Source organism: Notechis scutatus, chromosome 2 (genome assembly GCF_049901735.1).
Source record: "Notechis scutatus isolate UNSWTSFEM ecotype Mainland chromosome 2, rNotScu1.2, whole genome shotgun sequence".
Classification (NCBI taxonomy): Eukaryota; Metazoa; Chordata; class Lepidosauria; order Squamata; family Elapidae; genus Notechis; species Notechis scutatus.
In genome coordinates this window covers 249,430,725-249,445,143 of record NC_142010.1, presented here as the reverse complement: position 1 = coordinate 249,445,143, position 14,419 = coordinate 249,430,725, and the positions used below count along the sequence as shown (strand labels likewise).

The window sequence follows — 14,419 nt, the reverse complement described above, 5'->3', positions numbered from 1 at the left end:
TAGTGAATTAGTGACTTGGAATTCTCCTGGACTCTCACTTGTTTAAGCAACAAGTAGAAGCAACAGCAAGGAAAGGCTTTCTCTGACTTTGCTGGTGCAGCAATTTATGATCCTACCTGACAATAAGAGTCATATCTAGTTGGACTAGAGTAGAGCAAGTGTCCTAGATATAGGAATGCCACTGGAGGCAACATGGAAGCTACAGCTGGTACAAAAGCAGTGGCTAAATCCTTCATAAAACAATGCCACCAAGCCAGAAAGACCCTAATTTTGAAATTGCTGCATTGGGCGCTAAGAGGCATGATCTGAAAGTGATGGCTATTCCTTTGGGAGCCCTCTGATGTTCAGCACCAGGATAAATTGGGCAATGGCTTGCTGAACCCAATTCTGTCCATCTGGCCTGGTCATTAACAGAAATCCTGGTTAACCAGATGGTTTATTGCAAGGGTGTCAAACTCAAGGCCCGGGGGCCAGATCCGGCCCATGGGGTGCTTAGATCTGGCCCATGGTGCCGCCCTGGAAAAAGTGAAGGATCAGCCCACGGTGCTTCTGCCAGTAAAAATGGAGCTCGTGAGGGCCGTGGGCAGCCCTCCTGAAGTCTGTTTCCGCTGACAGAGGGTTGCAGGAGGCCGTCACAGTTGAAAATGGAGCTCAGGAGCACGTTTCCGCTGGCAGAGCGCTCGGGCCACTACTGGTGCCCCTGACACAAGTGATGTTGAGCTGGCATGCCCACCATGGCCGTGCCTCCCCGAGGCCAAACACAACCCTGATGTGGCCCTCAATGAAAATGAATTTTGACACCCCTAGTTTATTGGTTCATTTGTATCTTGTTTTCATGTTGTGTTTTTGTTTTGCTGTACCCCATCCAATGACCCATTTTGATTGGGGCAGTACTGTAAAAGAAATATATAAAAGAAGTATTAAGCAAGGCAGATGCTTGCTTAACCTAACAGATCTGCTATCAGCACCTGCAACTTGATTTGCAGATGTTGTCATTAACCTTAAGTGCACATATTTTATTTTGGTATATATGAAGCAGTAAAATGCTGTTTGTCCCCTCTCTTGCTGGTTTGTTTTCCTAAATGTGCACCATGTCACCACTCAAGTTTCCTCAAAATGCTTTTGTTATTTATTAATACTTTGTGGGATCTTGCAGACTGACAGGGAGGGGAGAAAATCCCTATTTAGAAGGGCCAAAAGGAAGCATCACTCAGACGCTTACCCTGCACAACATCATTATAAAAGAATGAAAGGTTAAGCATCAGATTTTTTTGCTGTCCCTCCAACATTTCCTTTTGGGTAGGCGCCTAGAGTTTTAACATTCCTAGAACCAAAATCCCTTAAAAAGGAGGCTGATTCCTAAGAAATGTGAAAGTAGATCAACCAAAGGAATGGTTTAGGTCAAGAAGAAGCTGTCCTTACTTTGAAAAACAGCAATAAAAAAACCCACTTTCCCCAGATTATTCTACTTAATATACTACAATATCTTGGGATGGAATTGAAGATTATACAGGTAGACCTTGATTTACAACAGTTCATTTAGTGACCACTCAAAGTTACGACGACACTGAAAAAAGTGACTTATGAACCAGTTTTCACACTTACAACCCTTGCAGCATTCTCCAGGGTCATGTGATCAAAATTCAGACGCTTCGTATTTATGACAGTTGCAGTGTCCTGGGGTCATGTGATCACTTTTGTGACCTTCAGACAAGCAAAGTCAGTGAGGAAACCAGATTCACTTAACAACTGGGTTACTAATTTAACAACTATAATGATTCACTTAACAGCTGTGGTAAGAAAGGTTGCAAAATGGGGGGAAACAAGTGTTTCACTTAGCAACATGAATGTTGGGCTCAATTGTGGTCCTAACTAGAGGTCTACCCATAATGGGAAATCTCCATTTCGTTATCTACGTGCATAGAGAGATACAGAGTGGTTCTGAGGTCATGGTTTATTACAATTCTGTATCTTCTTGTCTATGCCTACATTTCTCTTCACGCCAAGGAAATATTTTGTAAGCTCTGGTAAGAGAGGCAGCAACATCAATGTGAGCAAAGGAAATTAACTATCTCCCTGCAACTTCCAGTTTGCAAATTTATTTATTTACAGCATTTTATAGCCGCCTATCTTAAAACCAAACTCTAGGGGGCTTACAGCCAAAGGATAAAACAATATGTATAAACAATACAAGAAAACAGAAAAACCCAGTGCCACAACCAAACTTCCCCAATGCAGACCACAACACTCGCTTCCAACTCCAGTTAGCCCAATGCTTGTGGGAAGGAGAACCAGTTTGGCTTAGTGGTTAAGACCCTAGGCTAGAAAGAAAGAAGCCATGAGTTCAAATCCCATCTTAGCCATGAAAGCCAGCTGGGAAACTTTGGGCTAGTCACTCTCTCTTAGCTTAATCCACCTCATAGGGTGGTTGTTGTGAGGGAAATAGGAGAAAGTTGTGTTGAATACTGTAAAATACTGTTCACTGTAAAAATAATAAAGGTGGGATAAAAGGTAAAGCTTCCCTTTGCACATATGCGGTAGTTGTTCCCGACTCTAGAGGGCGGTACTCATCTTCGTTTCAAAGCCGAAGAGCCAGCGCTGTCCGAAGACGTCTCCGTGATCATGTGGCTGGCATGAGTAAACGCCAAAGGTGCATGTAACGTTGTTACCTTCCCACCAAAGGAGGCCCCTATTTTTCTACTTGCATTTTTTACATGCTTTCGAACTGCTAGGTTGGCAGGAGCTGGGACAAGTAATGGGAGCTCACTCTGTTACATGGCGCTAGGGATTCAAACCGCTGAACTGCCGATCTTTCGATCGACAAGCTCAGCATCTTAACCACTGAGCCACTGCGTCCCTAAAAGGTCGGGTACAAATAAATAAAAAAGCCAGCTCTTAAGCGCTTTTCAGAAAGTTAAAAGGGTAGAGGCTTTCTGAGTCTCTAAGGGGAATAATATTTCATAGGTCTTTTTAACAGAAAAAATACACTTCCTAGGTCCTTCAAAATGGCAACACTTAAGAGAAGGAACTGGAGAGTTTTTACTTATCTGTCTAATGCAGGGTGTCCAACCTTGGCAACTTTAAGACTTGTGGACTTCAACTCCCAGAATTCCTCAGCCAGCTTTGCTGGCTGAGGAATTCTGGGAGTTGAAGTCCACAAGTCTTAAAGTTGCCAAGGTTGGACACCCCTGGTCTAATGGGACAGGCAGATATCCTCATGCAAAGATGGTTCCACAAATAATCTAGCCCTATGCCATGTAGGGCTTTGAAAGTGATAACTAGCACCTTGAATTGCACCCAGAGATTCCCCTGTCAAACTGACACATGTTCACCATCAAATCCTCTCTCCCATCCTGAACTACAGGCATATACAATGTACAATACAGGTAGTCCTCAAATTACAACAGCTTGCTTGGTCACCATTCAGTATAATGGCACTGAAAAAAAGTAACATGGCCATTTTTCACACTTATGACTATTGTAGCATCCCCGTAGTCACATGGTTTACATTCAGATGCCTGACAACCTGACTCACATTTACAATGGTTGTCGTGTCCTGGGATCATGTGATCCCCTTTTGCAACCTTCGGACAACCCAAGTCAACGGGGAATCCAGGTTCACTCAACAACCGTGTTACTAATTTAGCAACTGCAGTGATTCACTTAACAAACGTGGCAAGAATAGTCATAAAAAATGGGGCAAAACTCACTTTACAAATTTCTCACTTAGCAATATAAATTTGGGGCTAAATTGTGATCGTACGGTGAGGACTACCTGTATACTTTTAAGTAAAGAGGTGCTGGGAATGAGGTTTCCTCAGCATCAACCTTAATCACTGCTGTATTTGATTCAGATGATAAAAAAAACCAAGAATAATTAACTGCTCACATTAAAAATACCTGCTTTAATTGGTGGGCACTGTATTATCTGTATTTATCTTTATGCTATTTACAAAAGTGGTGGGCAAAAGAATATTTTGCTAACTTCAACTAAGTCAAGTCTCTAGGGCCAGAAGAATTATATCTTAGGGTATCAACGAAACTATTTGAGACGATTGCAAAACTACTAACTGTAATCTCTGAGAACTTCTGGAGAACTGATGAGGTCCCAGAAGACTATTGTCCCTGCCTGCAGAAAAGGGAAGGAGGAGGACCCAGGAAATGATAGGCCTGTCAGTATGATGTCTAAAGTCCTCCAGCAGTTTATTAAACTGCATATTTGTGAGCACTTGGTAAAATGGCTATTTATAAAACCGGCCCGGGATTGTCATCAACAAGGCATGCCAGATTACCCCTTATCTCCTTTTTTGAACAAGTTACTGTCTTAGGACATGCTCTCAACATAGTGGATCTCAGAAACCATGTGATAAAATGTTGTGAATATCCACCAGACATGTCACCCGGAAGGCAAAAAACTGCATCTCGCTTATTTTGGCCATGTTGTGAGGGAGAATTCACTGGAGGGAGCAATTATTTTTGGACGAGTTAGTGGTAAAAGGAAAAGCCAGCAAAGAACATGGTGGCTGGACACCATCAAAACTGACATCAGCCAGAGCATAGAACAACTCAAAAAAGTGCAAGATTGGAAGATGTGAAGAGATCTGGCCTATGGAATCTGCAATAGTTGAACACAACTGAATGGGTAACATCATCATCATCATCATGTGAATATTCTCATTAATAAAATGGCAAAATATGGACTATATGATCCAACTATTAGATGGACTCCTATGTGACTGATCACACCAACTGAGTACTCCATCAAACAGTCCACCAAGATCAGAATAGCCCCAAGTGGAGTATCAAAGTACTCTGTTCCAAGGGCTATAAAGTTGCAGTGAACCTGGATGGAGGAGTTGTGGGGATTTTCACCAGATTTGCAGATCACTTAGGAAGAATGGCTAATGTTTTAGAAGAGAAAGAGAAGATTAAAAAAACCCCACCAGATAGACTTGAACACAAGGTCAAAATGAACAGGTTAAAATTTAACAGGGAAAAATATGAAGTCTTGAAACTGGGGAGAAAAAAAATGAAACAACCAAGTAGGATGGAGGAGACCTGGTTTAGCAATAATATGTGTGAAAGAGGTCTGGGTGTTGTGTTCTGTACATCACAATTTGAACCATGGGATATAGTTGAACAGGCAAGTGCAGACTTAAGATGCAGGAGCAGGAGCATAAAATCAAAACACATTGGGCAGTAATCGTCTTACTCTCCTCTACCTTGATCAGTCCTTCTGGGCATTGCAGCTTTAAAAGGGCATCAACAAATCAAACCAAGTTCAGAGAGGAACCATCAAGATAATAAAGAGAGTGGAAACCAAGTCCTATAAGCCTGGGGGTGGGGGGGCGCAGTGGTTAGAGTGCTATAGTGCAGGCCACTTTTGCTGACTATTGACTGCCTGAAATTTGGTAATTAGAATCTCACTGGCTCAAGGTTGACTCAGCCTTCCATCCTTCCGAGGTAGGTAAAATGAGGACCTAGATTGTTGGGGACAATATGCTGATTCTGTAAAAACCACTTAGAGAGGGCTGTAAAGCACTGTAAAGCCGTATATAAGTCTAAGTGCTATAAGGCAGCAGTCTCCAATCTTTCTGGCTCGGTGGACCAGCAGAGACGGCAGCGGGTGGGGGGGGGAGGAGAGGGGGATAGTTTTGTGCACATGTTGCTTTTGCAAATGCAGCTTTGTGCATGTGTGTGCTTACCCACCACTTCCATGCCACGGTTCTGAACGGGCTGCGGCCCATTGGACTGGGGATTGGGGACCCCTGCTATAAGGAACAATGGAAGGAACTATATAGGTATGTTTAACCTGCAAAAGAGAAGACGGGTGGTGGCGGCAGTATAGTAATAGTATTCAGATATCTAAAGGAATGTCATACAAGTGACATTAAAGCCAGGCAAAACCAATGAGTTGAGATTACAGGCATTCCATACAGCCATCAGGGGAAATTTTCTCATGGCAAGAACTGGTTGCCTCATTAGCGGCTGTGTTCCTCTTCCTTGGAGGTGTTCAAAGACACTGGCTAACAAAAATGCTTTAGCAGATCTGACCCCAAACAGAAATTGGACAAAGGTTATGTTTGAGATCAGTTTTAATTTTATGATTCTATGATAAATTCAGATGTCATTTGAACACCTAGATCTTCCTCTGGAGGAACCCACACAGTGGCAACAATTGATTCTGCCAAGAGCTGTCATATTTGCAAAAGTTTACAAGCGTGGTCCAATTATTCCATGGTCTGAGCTTCAAACTTCGCAGAAATGAAAAAAAATTATCCAGACACTTAAGCATGAAGAGTCAAAGCTTTTCTTGGTCTATTTTGTCTACCTTTTTTCAGTTGTAACCAGAGGTGGGATTCAAATTTTTTAATAACCGGTTCTGTAGGCATGGCTTAGGTGGTGGGCGTGGCTTGGTGGTCATGTGACTGGCTGGGTGTGGCCAACTCAACATCACTCACATTGAGGCACGCATCTCTTCGCCTGGCCTCTCATGACTGTGGGGATGCTGCAACAGTTGTAAGTGTGAAAAACGGTCATTAAGTCATTTTTTCAGTGCCATTGTAACTTTGAATGGTCACTCCACACAAGCAAAGTACCAGTAAAGGAAGGAAAAAAAAACTCCAGAGACGTTCCTGAGACAGGAAGTCTAGTCTTGCTAAGAATGTAATAAGGGTTAATGGAGAGGCAGTTTCTGTAAGCAACACCAGAATGTTTCCTTCCTGCCTTCCTTACAGGATTAGGCCAGTAATTTCTTCTAACAACTGGTTCTCTGAACTGCTTAGAATGTTAACAACTGGTTCTAGCAAATAGGTACGAACCTGTAGAATCCCACCCCTGGTTAGCCATCACTGGCATAAGGTATATGTCAGCTACTACTGCAACTTTCTTATATTCCTGTGTTTGGGATATTCCTTTTACAGATATGGGCTCCTACTCTGCAATGCTTAACATATTTCCTGAGTAGGATCTCTTTAAGGGCAACTGTGTATTTATCAGGACAGCTATGAATTCAACCCTTGTGACTTGATCCACATTTCATAAATACCACAAGGACTCCCGGGGAGCTTAAAGAATAACATATTTATTACAGCACAAGTTTTTGTGAACTACAGTCCACTTCATTGGTTGTTTATGCCTCAGTAAATGTCTTGAGTCTTTAGGTGAACCCAAATTACTCCTTGTTTTCAGCTGCAACAAAATAATAGGGCTGTTCTGGTTATTATTTCAGGCAATTGGTTGACAAGTCCATGCCACGAACAATCCAGCAGAACCCGCCATTTATTGTAACACACGGACTTCCTTACTTATTAGTCCTACTGAACTAAAGGAGTCCAAAAGTCATCCATGACTTTTGTTCTCCTACCAGAGAACAACTTCCTATTTTGAATTAAAAACAGGAAAAACGGAGGCAGGGCGAGAAAAATAAAGACTGATATTGTGAAAGAAATATTTGAAGCAAATAATAATACAATTTCCAGAAGGTATCCTTGTGCATCATCATGATCCACAGTTCATAGCCCTGCTACAGGTGAGATGTCCTCCAACACATCTGAATGGCAACAGATTGGATAAGACATCCACGCAGGTAAATAACAAGACAATGAGCTAAACTTTGGGGGAAGACAGCCAAGGGAAGCACAGGAAGAAATGGAGGGAAATCCTGCTCATTTCTTCATTGACAAATATAAACAGTAAATGGAAACAGGAGAAGACAGCAAAGGGAGGAACAGGAATTCTGAGGTGGTAACATAGGAAGGAAAGGAACATAACTTTGAAGTTAACTCAGACTTATCTGATCATCTGGAGTATTTTTTTTTTAAAGTAAGATTCTGCTTGGGACTTTGTGGTTTCTTCTTGGCGAGATAGACGGCTTTACTGTCTTGTTGTTTCATAGGGGTTAATTTAATCTCTAGGAAATTGCTAATGTAGCTATATGGATCTGCAAACAACCACTTGTGTTTTAAACCAGGGAGCAAAGGAGCTTAAAGATCATAATCTAAGTGCACTTCTTGTAAATGTGCAAACATTTCTGGGTTCCACTTGTGTAACAAAGCAATCACAAGGGGGAAAACTATGCACTTCTAAAGCAAGTGCATACCATAGATATGAATAAAATTTGGAAAGAAAGGCAGGAGCTGATTTTTATCTGAAATGACTGGGTTTCATTTGAGCTTACAGACAGTGATAGGCTTACCCCATCTCTGTTGTAGGTGGAAATTCATAGCAATTGTTTATGTTTAACCACTTGTTTCATACAATCTAGATGCTATTAAGCAGAACTATAAACAAACATGCATGCTCATGTTTAATGAACGAATAAAACAGCAATGATACAAATGAACAGAATCCGTTATAAAATGGATTAGAAATATACCAGTTTTCCTAACATTATTCATAATAAGAATTCAGTCAAATGAATGATGAATGCACTTTATTCAGAGTGGAACTCCCTAAATTAGGATTCTCAATTATCCATTTGCACATTGCTTATGTGCAATCAAACTCATAGTAGTCATGGAGAAGCACAGTTCATAGGTAATAGTTTAACATGAAGCTAACATAAACCCCAGAGCACTTTTCTAAATGATCAGCTCCAAATATTTCCAATTCTATTATTTCCCAAGCTACAGAAACATTAGGAAATGCATTATAAAGGAAAAAGTATATGGAGGAGTTAACACACATCTACACAGTAATTTACAGCAACTTGCATGTGTATATTATCCTATTGCAATTCCTTACAATATCTCAAAAGTACTATTTCCTTCCTCCTTACAAAGATAAAATTAAACTTGGCTTCTTAAGAATTGGCTTCTTGAAACTATTTACTGAGATCGCCATCGATTGGTGTTTTTGAGCTTCTTAATTTGTAGTTAGAATTGTACCAATTGTACCTATATATGCAGGCACTTTATAAAAAGTATAAACCAGAAAAATAATAACAGATTCCAACTTTGTATGGATCAGAGTTATATGATTGGAGCAACATACAGAAACAGTTATTTTTTTTTAAATAAATGAATAAATATTATAATCTACCTGCACCCTTAATTTCAAGCAAGTGAATAAATAGTCAATCTTATTGGAGATCACTCTTCATTTTATAAGAATGTAAACACAAAAGATATGTAACAAAAAAATCCCTTCCATTTTATGACCCTGTAATCCCTTAATTTGGGGTAGTGTCAGGGCGGACTAGATGCAACTATATGGCAGCAATGCATGAAAATCAGCATGCTTTTGCTTTTTATATTTTCTCGTAAATCATCTTGAGAAATTGATGAAAGATCACCACCAATCTCTGTCGTGAACAAATTAAATGCAGGAGATAAGTAAAACAAAAATGTGCTGGATTGGGATTTTGAAAATTATAAGTACAAGGTAATTTATGGCAAATTATACAACTCTTTTGAAGACATTTTTCATGTTCTTTACTTACTCTAACAGAACACACATTAAATTGAATGTAAATGGAAAATAAATATGTAAATCAAATACTAATATCAAGTACAAATTTTGACATGCTGACACTCTCTGGCCTTTTTTGAATAACTATTCCACTTGATAACAATTGCAAAGTTGCTACAGTGCACAAGTTACATCTTTTTCCCAAGCAAAGCACTTTCCACTGAATTCATATTAGTGATTTTATATGCACAACCCAATAGGAACACTTAATGGGCTGATACACAGGACTTGATGTAATAGGACAAATCTACTACAGTCTGTCATACTTTGTGGTATTATATGGCATCATACTATCATCTGATATGCTATATGGCATCAAGCTATCGAGAACCCCGTTGAGCCATGCACGGGACAGCATTAATGTGAATTCAGTGAATGAGAATTCAATGGAAAGTGCCTTGTTTGGGAGAAAGATGTAACTGGTCATGCTATGCTCCTTCTCTCATAATATGCATATTGCTATAGTAGAAGTTTTAGGGTTCCTGTTTTGTACCAATGTTCCTACTGACTAGATGTTTTCTCCTTAGTTGGGTACCAAGACACCTTTATATGAAAAAAAGCAGCTACCTGTTTTTGTCATAAATTCCATTTTCTTTCTTTTTGAAACAGACATCGCAAATTAATACACCATATTATGTTTAAGTCTAATAAGCAAACTTTTTTTTTCATACCTAGCACCCCTAGAGAGTGACAGATGAAGGATAAAGGAGAATCCCATGAGTTCCCAGGTGTATTTGAATGAGATCTTTGAATCTGTTTCAAGATGCATCTCTGTTCATATTTCAGCCTTCTGTAATTCGTAATTCCTTCCTTCCTTCCAGCAGGAACAGGACTTACCCCATAGAGAATTTGCAAGGACGGGTCAGAGGCAGCAGAAGCTGCAATTGCTATGGGTCCTCTTACCTGGGAATAAGTCTGACCTACTGAACTCGGTCCGAGTTACTTCTGAGTAAATATTTGCAACCAGCTCTGCAAATACGGCTAGAGGTGGCACCCTCCCAGGATGAATTTAGCACGAAGCTTAAAATGGAGATGAACCGCAGGCAACCCGATGCTCTCCAGATATTTTGGACTACAACTCCGAAAACATTTGGCGTGTATCAAGAACGGGAGTTCTGGTCTGAAACCATCGAGAGGACGGCAGGTTCCCGAGCTCATTCGGATCAAAGCCATGTGATTCATCGCGCGCCGATCCTTGATTCAAGCCCCATCCACACGCTCCTCACCGACGGATCCGGCGTGGAGCTGTGGGACTGTGGCCCCGGGATCCCTCCCGTCCTGGATTGCGCGCTGTTTCACCGGACGCCCCGTTTTGCAGCCCATAAGCCCCGCTAAGAAACCGGACACGGGGCGCAAAGCTCTGCGAGCGATCCAGCTGGGAACGACACACACACACAGCCGCCCCTCACCCCGCGCGCCCTCACCTCTCTCGCCGCCCTGGATGGCGCGCACCACGTCGTCCGCGTACTTGCCGCTCTCTTCGAAGGCGAAGTCGTCCGGGTGCAAGCCGGCCTCGCGGAAGACCAGGTGGACCCCCTCGGCGGCGAAGAAGCAGCTGTGCTGCTCCTTGTCCTCGTGGTAAACCAGTAGGACGCGGCTCCACTTGTGGTGGCGGAAGAGCGCCAGGAACATCTCGCCCATCTTGGCGTAGCCCGGAGACACCCGGGTCAGGTGCGAGTACTCGCCCGTCTTGGGGCTGAAGCCCGCGGCCAGCGCGCCGGCCGAGATCATGGGCACGTTCCAATGCGAAGCCAGCCGGGCTATCGGCGCGGCGGCGTAGTCGCACACCGGCCCCAGCAGCAGGTCGGGCCACTCCCGCTTCAAGGTGATCATATCCACCAGGCTGAAGAGCGCTCGGTTGCCGCAATCCGAGTCGCTGTAGAAAAGGCGGAACTTGTAGCCCGCCGGCAGGAGGGAGCCGTTCGCCTCCAGGCTCCGCACCGCGTACTCGATGGCCGGCCTGACCCGCGCCAGCGAGAACAGGTAGGCGTCGTCCTTGGGCAGCAGCACCAGCACCCGGAGCGCGGTCTCTTCCTCGGCCGCCGCCGCCGCCGCCTCCTTCTCCGCGCCCGGAGCGCCGCTGCCGGGGGCGGGGGCGGCCAAGAGCAGCCAAGCTGCCAGGCTGCAGAAGCAGCAGCTGAGGAAGAGAAAGGAAGAAGGCATGGTGGCAAGGCGGAGCGGGCGTTAATTTCTCTTTTCTTTCTTTCTTTCTTTCTTTTTTTAATTAAGCGGCCGAGAGCCTGAGGCGCGCCAAGCGCAACGGTCGCTTCAGAACGCGAACGAGGAGCGAGCGAACGAGGTGGAAAAGTTTGGAGGGCTCCTGGCTCGGAAGGGGCGCCTGCTCCCTCTCGCCTCTTGGTGCTAGTCAGGAATAGGGGATGGTGGATTTGCTTCGCGCCTTTGGGAAGGGACGGTCTGCAGCCCCACTACAACTTTCCCGCGCCCCGTCCTCCATGTAACCGTAGGGGTATCAGAACCAACGGAGGCACCAGCATCCTCCTCCACTTCTTAGCCCACCTCTTCTTCTTCGCCTTCCTCCTCCTCCTCTTCCCCTCCGCTGCCGTCCCCACCCGCCTCCCCAATCTCTCTGCCTCCCGAGCGAGCTGGGTCGACCGTCCTTGCCGCTCCCGGCCTCATAGCCTCTGTTTAAATACTGCGGCTGCAGCCCGCGCGCCCGGTCGCCACACACGCGGCGCGGCGAGGCCGGGTTTGCGCTTCGGGGGAGGGCGGCTGGGGAGGAGCCATTCCCAAACGTCCCTTGGCTTGGCTGGCCGCGCCCTCCCCCCCCCCTCCTTCTTGGCTCCTCCCCGCCCCGCGTTCACACGCTGCCTTTGTGCCCTCGGGTTTTTCCGCCGCTTTTGTTCTTGTGAGGCTGGAGGGGAGTCGGGGGATCCAGGCGCCGAACTCCGACGGCCAGGCATTGCGCGGCCCTGCTTGGGGGGGGACGGGGGGACGGACGGACACTGGCGCTCTTAATCCTCCCGTGGAGTGGGGTGAGGAGTCCAAATCCAGGCCGCGATCCTGCTTGAGCAGGGGGCTGGACTAGAAGACCTCCTAGGCCCCTTCCAGCTCTATTCTAGTCTGTTCTAATCCTGAGCGTCCTGCCTGGGAAACAAGGCAAGGTGCTGGGCCTTGGGCCAAACGGGGAGTCGGATCCCTTGCGAGCGACGAGGAATCTCTCCGATAGAGAATCTGCTTTTGCATCGTGCAGAATCAAAGCGCTCTGGGCGGATTAAAGCGTTAAAACATTTGAGGGAGAAACTTGATAAACAGCTTGGGATTAAAAATAACAGACAAGGAATATAAAACTCTACCCATTCTAGCAGTGGAATAGGCTCTTAGAGCAAAATTGCAGAAGGGAAGTAGAGATCAAAGAACAAGACACTTCCTAAGAGAGGTGAAGCTACAGGTTGAGAAAGACAGAAAGGCTTTGGTTGTAGCAGTCAAATATAGTAAGGCAGTAGTGAGAGAGCTGTCAACCAGTTTCGAAGTATAACCACTTTCTAGCCAGACTACCAGATTCTGTAACAGCTTTGTTCCCTATGTCATCCATCTGGTAAACTTGCAAGATTCGTTTTTCTCGCATGTCTGTATATACATCCAAACTAGACTGTGTTGTTTCTCTGTGTCATATAATATGCATAATTTTGCATTTATTTATTTATTCTGTCATGGTTGTATAGTGTAGATTGGAGATGGAGACACTTTGCAACAAAATGTCGTTTTAATGTATGCCGATTACATTCAAAGTGACAATAAAGTTAGTCTAAGTCTAAGGGGAACCCCTTGCCTTATAAAAAGATATATTTCCCGTTTCTGGAAGTCTTCAGGGGTTGGGTCTGAAAGTTCCTGCACCAGTCAGAATGGCCTTTTGAGATACTTTTCAATACCAGGTAGTCTTCCATTTACAACCATTCGTTTAGAGACTGTTTCGAAGTTACATCACTGAAAAAGTAAGTTGTGGCAGTTGCAGCATTCCCACTATCTCTTGATCAAAATTCAGGCGCTTGTATTGCAGCATCCTGGGGTTGCCACTTGCAACCTTCCCAGCCAACAAAGAAAGTCAATGGGGGAAGCCAGATTCACTTAAAAACTGCATGATTCACTTAGCAACTGCAGTGGTTTGTGTACAACCTGAGCAAAAAAAATAGTAAAATCAGGCCAACTCACTTAACACCTTGCTTAATAGAAATTCTGATCTCCATTGTGGTTCATAAATCAAGGGACTAGACTGTAGCACTGCTTCTAAAATTCCTTCTATCTTAGAGGACTACAAAAACCTTGAAAAATGAAATAATTGTTGTTATAAAGAATCACAATGCATGGACTTGGATTTTTAGACAATGTACAGAAATATGCACGTTGATCTACACTGTGGGTAGAGGCTACAAACTTGTGAAAATCTTCACTACACTCACTTTTAAAAATATAATTAAATAAATAAATCACACCATATCATGCACGACCTAAAATCTATAAGCACAGATGTGTAACAAATGTTGTACATTATATTTGTTAAGGACAAAGCAAGAAAATAGAAGCAGGAAACAAAAGTATCATTCAAACCACATGCAAAATACATTAATAGCCTTCGTTTCCAGGATACATCTTGGAACAGCAGCCCTAATCCATATCAATGTGGGTTTTAAGAGAGAAGTTTTTGAGCAGTTATGTGCCTTACAAACTAATTAAGTACTGTAGAACCATATAAGGTAATTCAGGCAGAAAGTGAGATGCACACAAAACAATGGATAAATATATTAAATTACAATCCATGAATACAACCTTGTAACAGATTTTTAAATGCAGCAATCAACTCATATTCTAGCAGGAAACAGTATTTTAGATGACATTGTCTTTGAACGTGTGCTTTTATTCTTTCTCATCCGTCTTCTGCCTTAACTAGTTCCAGTTAATGGAAGTAGAAATAAATCTTTTGCCTGTTTTA

The 14,419-nt window shown here is 43.5% G+C and overlaps 1 protein-coding gene across 5 annotated transcripts in view; it reads right to left on the bottom strand.

Moving 5' to 3' along the window:
* NPR3 (natriuretic peptide receptor 3) overlaps positions 1–13,606 on the bottom strand; it is an 89,025-nt gene extending 75,419 nt beyond the window's left edge. For all 5 annotated transcript variants that reach the window (XR_015748263.1, XM_026666383.2, XM_087958536.1 and 2 more), the window contains exon 1: positions 10,896–13,606. Coding sequence is in view for 4 of the 5 variants with exons in the window: in XM_026666383.2 (XP_026522168.1) it covers positions 10,896–11,634 (739 nt within the window). In the remaining variant the exon portion in view is untranslated. The remainder of the gene's footprint in view (positions 1–10,895) is intronic.
* Between the last annotated feature and the right edge of the window lie 813 nt (positions 13,607–14,419).